The following is a 10,274-nucleotide window of genomic DNA, read 5'->3' on the forward strand; positions in this document are numbered from 1 at the left end:
AAATATATGATATTTTTTTCAATAGTTGTGTGCTTCATGTAATTTCATGATATTTGCAATATGTGACTATTGCAAACAATTCAGGCCTAGGGGGACAAAATAACTGTGCAGGGTGCTTGATTAGAGTATAATGCACCTGCCTGCATTGGTCCCATTAGGGGTCAATGCCAAATATATGATTTTTTTTCAATAGTTGTGTGTTTCATGTAATTTCATGATATTTGCAATATTTGACTATTGACAAACAATTCAGGCCTAGAGGGACAAAATAACTGTGCAGGGGGCTTGATTAGAGTATAATGCACCTGCCTGCATTGGTCCCATTAGGGGTCAATGCCAAATATATGATATTTTTTTCAATAGTTGTGTGCTTCATGTAATTTAATAATATTTGCAATATTTGACTATTGACAAACAATTCAGGCCTAGAGGGACAAAATAACTGTGCAGGGTGCTTGTTTTGAGTATAAGGCACCTGTCTCCATTGGTCCCATTAGGGGTCAATGCCAAATATATGATATTTTTTTCAATAGTTGTGTGCTTCATGTAATTTCATGATATTTGCAATATTTGACTATTGACAAACAATTCAGGCCTAGAGGGACAAAATAACTGTGCAGGGTGCTTGATTAGAGTATAATGCACCTGCCTGCATTGGTCCCATTAGGGGTCAATGCCAAATATATGATTTTTTTCAATAGTTGTGTGTTTCATGTAATTTCATGATATTTGCAATATTTGACTATTGACAAACAATTCAGGCCTAGAGGGACAAAATAACTGTGCAGGGTGCTTGTTTTGAGTATAAGGCACCTGTCTTCATTGGTCCCATTAGGGGTCAATGCCAAATATATGATATTTTTTTCAATAGTTGTGTGCTTCATGTAATTTCATGATATTTGCAATATGTGACTATTGCAAACAATTCAGGCCTAGGGGGACAAAATAACTGTGCAGGGTGCTTGATTAGAGTATAATGCACCTGCCTGCATTGGTCCCATTAGGGGTCAATGCCAAATATATGATTTTTTTTCAATAGTTGTGTGTTTCATGTAATTTCATGATATTTGCAATATTTGACTATTGACAAACAATTCAGGCCTAGAGGGACAAAATAACTGTGCAGGGGGCTTGATTAGAGTATAATGCACCTGCCTGCATTGGTCCCATTAGGGGTCAATGCCAAATATATGATATTTTTTTCAATAGTTGTGTGCTTCATGTAATTTAATAATATTTGCAATATTTGACTATTGACAAACAATTCAGGCCTAGAGGGACAAAATAACTGTGCAGGGGGCTTGATTGGAGTATAATGCACCTGCCTGCATTGGTCCCATTAGGGGTCAATGCCAAATATATGATTTTTTTCAATAGTTGTGTGCTTCATGTAATTTCATGATATTTGCAATATTTGACTATTGACAAACAATTCAGGCCTAGAGAAACAAAACAACTGTGCAGGGGGCTTGATTGGAGTATAATGCACCTGCCTGCATTGGTCCCATTAGGGGTCAATGCCAAATATATGATTTTTTTTCAATAGTTGTGTGTTTCATGTAATTTCATGATATTTGCAATATTTGACTATTGACAAACAATTCAGGCCTAGAGGGACAAAATAACTGTGCAGGGGGCTTGATTAGAGTATAATGCACCTGCCTGCATTGGTCCCATTAGGGGTCAATGCCAACTATATGATATTTTTTTCAATAGTTGTGTGCTTCATGTAATTTAATAATATTTGCAATATTTGACTATTGACAAACAATTCAGGCCTAGAGGGACAAAATAACTGTGCAGGGGGCTTGATTGGAGTATAATGCACCTGCCTGCATTGGTCCCATTAGGGGTCAATGCCAAATATATGATTTTTTTCAATAGTTGTGTGCTTCATGTTATTTCATGATATTTGCAATATTTGACTATTGACAAACAATTCAGGCCTAGAGAAACAAAACAACTGTGCAGGGGGCTTGATTGGAGTATAATGCACCTGCCTGCATTGGTCCCATTAGGAGTCAATGCCAAATATATGATTTTTTTCAATAGTTGTGTGCTTCATGTAATTTTATGATATTTGCTATATTTGACTATTGACAAACAATTCAGGCCTAGAGGGACAGAATTACTGTGCAGGGTGCTTGTTTCAAGTATAAGGCACCTGTCTGCATTGGTCCTATTAGGGGTCAATGCCAAATATATGATATTTTTTTTAATAGTTGTGTGCTTCATGTAATTTTATGATTCCCACATTCCCCCTTGACTGCGATGACGGGGCCTGTTTAAATAGAGGCATTGAATTATGCACATTGAAGAAGATTATGGCCAATCCCAGCTGAACTTCTAATTGATTCTTTGTGCATCTTCACTGATTTTGGTCAATCACGGAATAGCAACCGTTGAAATGTGTACTGCCGTGAATCGCTAGTCATTCCCATCTGCATTTTCGTCAAAATTGGGTTGAGTTCAGTTTTCAACATAACTTCTAATGCTCTTTCAGCTGCAGTAATGAGATAATGTGATTTATTCTGAAAAAAATAGGAAAAAACAGCAAGTTAAATTGTCCCATAATGAAAAGTAACCGCATATCAGTCCCACTACAGATTCCCGCACTATGTAACACAAAAATGAATCGTATTTTGACCATCTTTATATTTTTCTCGGAAAGATATTGTAGTGAAAATCAAATTGTGAAAGTTTCATTGAGATATTATGTATCCGGTAGAAATCAAGATCAACATTTTTTTAAATTATTGTTTAGTCGGGCCCCGAGCGTCGCAGCTAATATGTGAATAGTGCGCTGTGTTCATAAAAATCTATTTTTGCAGCGCCACACTAAAAAACTGATTTTAAAATGCGGCGAATTGAGGCGCGTCGCGACTTTCACTGGCGCGATCCGTTTTGGTGGCGGTGCGACAATATGAACATGTTCCAATCCTCTGAAATTTTTTGAATATTCGCATGGAAAATGAGTTTGGGAACTTCACAGCCCATTATCTCAATGCCTACTTTTTACAGATGGGACTGACTTGCGATTCACGGCAGTGTAGTCAGTCTAAAGCTCTAAGCTAAGCTAAGTAAACTGCATTATGTAATTTCGTAATATTTGCAATATTTGACAAACAAGTCAGGCCTAATCACAGACAGACAGTCTGTGGCGTAATGTTAAAGTTTCCTAAAAAACGCGCATTTGCCCAAAATTCCATGCAGCGAATGGTCCAGGAAAGGTACAACCGTGTCTGATGAAACACCGCAACGTTATATCCCATAAGTATGAAGTAGAAAGTTAGCAAAATCGCGGTTGTTCCTTTCCTGGTTCCTTCGCGTATCGTGTTCCCGCGTATCCCCTTGAGGAAATGCGCTAATGTTGTCACAAAATTATTCCAGAAAATACATTTTCATGGTTTTCCTCAAAATAGCCAAAAATGATTTAATTGGTTCAACCGGTGAAAATCGGCGCGAGCAACTTGTATACAAGAAAATATTTAATCTAAACTGCTAGCGCACTTGCATGCAAGTTACCCCCTTTTTGTTGCCCATGGAAAAAATGACTGCTAGCGCTGCTCGATTGCTCGCGCATTTAACAGCAGTATTGCGAGCTCCCAAAAGTCATGGGAACCTGTCATCAACTGTCACTGGAAAACCGCACATTCGAAGGGCAGATCGTGAAAAACCGTCAAAATTTAACCAAACTAAAACTGGATGTGATTGAAAATTTAGGTTGTTTTCCGGTGCTATCGCATATAAAATAGTTGCATATTTGAATATTGTCGATTGGACTCCAATTGCTATTGAACATTTTTAATTTTTATGATCCTTTTGATAACAAATGGGATGTGAAAATGGTTTTGACCCAGTTTGTGCTCTCTGAACCATTGTGCACAACCAAAACATGAGAAGAAGAAATCAAAGAAGCCAAGAAAACAAACCAGTTGTCAGTGAGCTGTCTCCTCTCTCTCAGGTTTTATTATAGGGATCTCTCCAGAAATCCTTCAAGAGATTCCTCTACTCATTCTCTCAGATATTCTACCAGCAAATTTTCAAAGGATGCTTTAAGGAATTTCTCCAGAATTTTCTTCAGGAAATCCTTGACCACTTCAACGATACTACCTCCAATAAAAATTCTGCTATGCCTTTGATGAAGAACCTCATCAAGTAATTTGTCTAGGATTTTAAGTGAATTTTACTATGAATTCTTCAACTGATTATGCCTACGACACCTTTAAGTTGTTTCCGGAGTTCATGTGGGGATTTGTCTAGAGACTCCTTCAAAAATCATTCCAACAATTTTTCATGATTTTTTCAGAGGTGCTCTTTAGAAGCCATCTAGTAATTATTCGTAGAATGCTCTAGGAATTATTGCTAAAATCGAGCAGATATTCGTTCAAAAACATGAAAACAATCCTTTCGGAATGTCTACAGCAATTTCATTATAAACTTCTGCTTTTTGGAGTTTCTCAAAGGGTTTATTCAAGAACCACGTACTGCTTGAATTTCTGAAATAATTTCATGTAGAGAGAAATCCTTTATTGATTCCACCAGGAATTTCTTAAGCAAGTTCTCAATTGGGTTTTCCGGTTGTTCCTCCAAATTTGTTTTTCCGGATGAATACAGAGTTTTTTTATCACAAAAATGCATTCTAGGATTTCTTCAAAAACTGACGAAGTTCCCCGAATCTCCCAAAGAATGCTCCCGGAATACCACGAATAATTCTACCAGCTATTTCTGGAACATTTTCATGAGAATTCCTTCAAGAATATTTCTTATTTTTCGATTGAATTGTCATATGATTTGTTCATGAATTGTTTTATACATTTTTTAAAGAATTCTTGCGAAATTTACTCTTTCTTTATTATCCTTCTTCCATGAAATTTCAAATGAGTTTGTTTTAAGTTTTTGACTATGAATTCCTGTATGAATTTCTCATAGTAAAATTCTTGAAGTATCGTTTTTGTCTCCTTCATAATTGTTTCCAGGATTCTCGCAGCATTTACTCAGATTTATTAATTTATACATTTGGTTGAAATCCCTGAAAATATCCATAAACTGCTAAACATTAATTTTTTTTTAGATTCCTGAAAAAATCTTTTAAAGTTTTCCGAGTCTTCAAGGGTTTCTCTAAACCTGTCTGGATTTTTCCAGAGCACTTACATTTTTGAAGGATTTACTCCATTAATCTCTACTGTGAAATATAAACAATAAAGCACAATAAATGAAAGGAATTAAACTTGGGAAAATATTGAAAAAAAAAATTTAGGAAAGGCTGAAAATACCTGCTAGGTGATTAACATAAATTGTAGATTTATTTTCTTATCAACAAATAACCATTGAACAGAATTAAGAAAAAAATATACTTTGCTTCGATAGAACGTAACGAAAATAAAAATCGAGTTACGTTATATCGAGGGATTACTAGTAGTATTATTATTATTGTAGTAGGACTTCAGACATATTTTCACTAATCTTTCGACCGAATTCTGTTTTGTTACTCTAGCAGATTTTCTCCCAAGAACATTCTCGCGTAAAAACTTCCCAAAAACATTAGTATTACACTGTTATAATCGAAAGAGAGCGCGAGAGGAGAGAATCTCTTATTGTTAAATTGGTCATTTAGTAAAGTTCAACGAGAATCGCTCAAAAAAAAAAAATTGTTAGGTTATTCGAGGGAATCTATTGAAAACTTTTTAAAAAATTTGTAAAAAAGACGAGAAAAAAACGGGATTTTCAAATGGTCACCGCTAAAATAGTTCTAAACAAACGTTTTTGAACTCTAAATCTACAAACTACCAAAAATAAGTAGTCAAAAGTCGCTGTATTCATAAAGATGAAAAAGAATCAAAACCACGCCTCTAATTTTCAAGAAAACAAATCTTGAGAACCGAATAGCCGTTTACGTTGAAGCTCGATCGATTGTTCACCGCCTGGGAGGGAGAATCCGATACAAAATTTCTCTACGTCAAAGTGAGTCGAGATTATGCTGTTACGGAGTGTCACTATGAGCCCAGATCTTAAACAATGGATAAACTCAATAAAAGCGCGTAATTAATCAAAGCATATTTTTGCATTTCATCATAGGTAACAAAAATTCGAATGATAATCAATTCTCGCATAACTTATGATCTTGCCCTAAAAGCCATTGGTAACCCTGTGTGTAGCTCGTTGTTTCTGAGCATTTGAATGGAGTTACACATTATTTAACAACGTTATGGAGAAGAAAGAATCATTCTCTACCTGCCTTATTCATTTATTTGCCCAGAAACAACGAGATACATACGTGGTTACCAATGCCTTTTAGGGCGTTATCTCAGATTATGCGAGAATTCATGCACATTCAGAAGTAACGTCACGTGAACAACCTTTATTCTAATTGAATATAATTCATTGGAATACGCACCTTTTACTGTTTTCAATAAAAATGAAAATTAAACGCATAGAAAAAAAAAAATTAAAAAGTCTCTTGGTTACTTACTTTTGTCTTTGAACAACCCTCTGAAACTGTATGTAAAATGACTGCAATGTAATAATTCTCTTACAGGCAAAACTTCAAGTTATTTGTAGTTCGTCATCCAAATTTCAGCCAATTCGGACTACCAGAAGCTGAGATACAGTACCCCAAACTTGGGCATTTTGTATGGAAAAACAGCATTTGATTACTAACTTATGTCACTGACTGTATGTCATAATTTCACAATAAAAGTTTTAGGAATATTCTCAGAGTCTGTCTGGTCTGATTCCATGCAAATTAAACTCTTATCTCCTGGTTATTGTTAGGCTCAGTTTTGTTCTGTTATTTCTTGTTTGGTATCTTTTTGATGAACAGGAACAGATCTCTTATTTTCAGGAAATTTTCAATTCACTCTGATTTTTTTGAAACCGTTAAGTCTCAAATTCCGAACAGACTCATATTCTGAACATTCGGTTTTTGTATGGTGATTTGGTTGAAATGTTTCAATGCAATATAATATATAACCAAATAACAAGTAAACGGCAGTCAATTGCAATTTAATTTTAACGTCTCCAATATGATTTATACCGCGGGAGTAGTGATGATTCTCTAGTTCAAGACCAGCAGAACAAGCTCAGATAAATTTATTTGCAAAATTATTCATTTGAATACGATTTATTCATGCTGTTCGGAATTTGAATCAAGGTGTTCGGGAATATGAGACAGAATGAACACAGGGTTCGGCATTTGAATAAAAATGCTGTTCCACACTTTTACGTAAAAACAATACTAAAACTAATTAAATCAACATTATTACAGTGAAACCTCCATGAGTCGATATTGAAGGGACCATCGACTCGTGGAAATATCGAGTCATGGAACAGCAATTCTTTTGAAAGCTGCTTCTAGGGATTATCATAGTAACCATGAAAATATGTTTTAGTATGGTTCCATGAGTCGATATCGAGTCATGGAACATCGACTCATGGAAATATCACTGTATTCGTACACCCAACAGCTTACAGTTAGACCTTGCGAAGAAATTAAAATTTTCCCAAATATCAGCCAATCTATGCCAATCAGATGCATTTGAAGTCACTGTTGGCCAGAGTTCGGAATATGAGTCAAAACGGTATTCGTATGGAAAACGATTTGGAAACTTCACACCCCATTTTCTTAATGCCTACTTTTTACAGATGGGACTGACTTGCGATTCACGGCAGCTCAGTCGCTACCAGCCCTGTTAATAGCATGCTTATTAAGTCAATTGACTTGTGATTAAGATTGTGATTACTGACATGTTAAAATAATTATTCATATAATCATGATTTATTTTATGACTAATCATTAACGCTCTGCTTTGTTGCATGTTTCTTCATAGAACATAAGAAGCTGCTGAAGTCGCCTGAGGTGATCAAATGGCTTGGCAAGGCGCCTGGAACAGTGGGAGAGCGAGAAGGTCCCATCGCCGGATGTGGCGGCATTCACCCTACACATCCTGGCCCGGATTGTGGAGGATGAGTGGGAATTTTCCAAGTTGCAAAACGAAAAGATGATGGATCGCTTTCAGAGCTGCATCCAGAAGCAGCGCAAGCTGCACCATGCTTCGGTCCGCTTGGGTCACGTTCTGGTGCTGAAGGCCGTTTCCACACATGCCATGGGACTGAGGTGGATCAAGTATCCGAATCGTGGAAGATCTGTCTGGATTACTACAACGGACAGATGCAAACGATATTCATTCTGAGGGAGACGTCCCTGTTCATGTACGAGGTCCTGGAACGTTTCGGGACGATAGGGGATTACGATCTGGTGAAGGAGATCGTCCGTTGCATTATATCGCCCCTGTTGGACGGACGCTGGAAGACTAAGATTTCAGATCATGAACACACGGTCTTGGTGGATGATGAGGAGTCGCAGCGAGTGGTGACGTCAATGATGAATCTTCTATGCACGATATTCCGTAAGATACTGGAAAAGAAGAGGCGCATCCGAGCGGCATATTACCTCCTGATTTCGTTCCGCTTTGAGAGGAATCTCTGGGTTTTCGCCGACACCATACAAGACCACAGCTACCTCACGAAACTGTGGGAGACCCATATCCTCGCCAATTGCACTCGCCTCGGTTGCATGGATATTCCCCCAGAAGACAAAGACACCATCGATCTACCCCTTCGAAAAGTACACGATCAACTTCCTCAACTACGTAACCTTTTCCATCCGCCGAGGAAGCGTCCAAAACGTCATGATGATGGGTCAAATGCATCACCATGCTTGGCGTCTGCTGGGCGATCGTGCCCCGGCGGAAGTGGTTCTCAAAAACCAGAACATCAAATTCGGAGACCAAATCCTGCTGCTGCTACTCTTTCCCGTCGTCTACGAAACCAAAACCCTCACCCCGAAGCAGCCCTCCGATTACATCGAGCAGTTCTGCATGAAGACTGTACGACATCTCGTGCGAATTCACCGTCCGTCTGATGTACGCCTGCCGGGACATTTTCCAGGCGTACAACATGAGCGTCACCGATCTGGCCATCAAATCCATCCAGGGCATCGCTTCCCTGCATACTCTGCCCCGTTCGCGGGCCATCATTGCGTTCCAGGCCTTCGTACTGGTCCTGAAGGAATTCCTGCCCGATTTCGTGCTACCTGCAGAACCAGAATGACTTCTCCAAAACCGATCTGATCCTGTCGAAGCCGAACCTACTCGCGGCCATCATCAACGCCCTGCACACGCTGATCCAGCACTACAAGATCACCTGGAAGGAGTGCATCGATTCGGCCACCCTGGTCAACTTCATGCTGAATCTCCTGGGGAATCCAAACCTGCCGCCGAGGGTTAAGAACGCGCACTGTTCTAGCCGTCCTCATACAAATTCACGAACGCTACGTCTTTTCCCTTAATTTCAGCACGTGGTCCTGGCGCTCAAGCTCACTCAACTGTCGATCGAACACGGTCTGTCGCCCAACTTGGCCCTTCTCATGGACAACATCCAGGGATCCGGGCTGGAATACGTCGGCCGCATCATCTTCACACGGCTGCACGATATCAACTGGGAGGTCCGCGATTCAGCTCTGGAGCTCCTGGCCTCCGTAGTGGAAATCTCCGAAATCAGTGAGCCGCATTTGCCCTACGTCCTTTCACCCTCGAATCTTATAACATTTTCCGATCCTTTGCAGAATTTCCATCCTTCCAGAAGCACATTCTGGACTGCAACATCATTCCGGTGGTGGAGGGCGGCGGCCAAAAACGACTCGGAACCGTACGTGCGCGCATCGGCGCTCCGCTGCCTGACGCTCATGGTCAAGATACGCCTGCTGTGGGAGCACTCGCTGGCGCAGTTGAATCTGATGGTAAGTGCCAACCAGTGCTATTCTGCTAGTCGGGTGAGGTGACAAAAGTCGACTTGCTCTCATTAAATGATTAATACAGGGTTCCCCAATCGGTGGTTCGCGAACTTCGATGGGCCGTGACGGAAGACTTTACAGGGGGTCAGCGATGCCATTGCACAAGATAACATTCCATATTATCGATTAACGGATTTTTGATATAAGAAATGTATTCAAAATTTTAACCGATAAAATGCTTTTGATGTAATTCTGTCAATAAGAGATTATAAGTCAGATGATTCTAATTCTACTTCTGCGACAACGCTTTTTTTGTACAATTGAAAAAAAAAAATTAATTCTGTTCTGCGTCAATGTTTTAATTCAAACCATCGAGTCCTCTCGAGTTCTGACTTTAAGGATTTTTAGTGAGATCGACGAAAAAAGTTCTTGACGAATAGGTAACCAATATATTTTAGACCCCTATATATTTTGGACGCTC

General features: G+C 39.0%; 1 protein-coding gene across 1 annotated transcript; it reads left to right on the forward strand.

Annotated features, from left to right (window-relative positions):
- Positions 1 to 8,892: 8,892 nt before the first annotated feature.
- On the forward strand, positions 8,893 to 9,799 carry LOC110681266 (the record flags this gene model as incomplete). The annotated part of the gene is made up of 3 exons (XM_021857038.1): positions 8,893 to 9,283; positions 9,356 to 9,560; positions 9,626 to 9,799. Coding segments are annotated over exons 1-3 (418 nt in total), but the record flags the coding sequence as incomplete, so codon positions are not given.
- Between the last annotated feature and the right edge of the window lie 475 nt (positions 9,800 to 10,274).

This window comes from Aedes aegypti, unplaced genomic scaffold (assembly GCF_002204515.2).
Source record: "Aedes aegypti strain LVP_AGWG unplaced genomic scaffold, AaegL5.0 Primary Assembly AGWG_AaegL5_hic_scaff_636_PBJ_arrow, whole genome shotgun sequence".
NCBI classification, from domain to species: domain Eukaryota; kingdom Metazoa; phylum Arthropoda; class Insecta; order Diptera; family Culicidae; genus Aedes; species Aedes aegypti.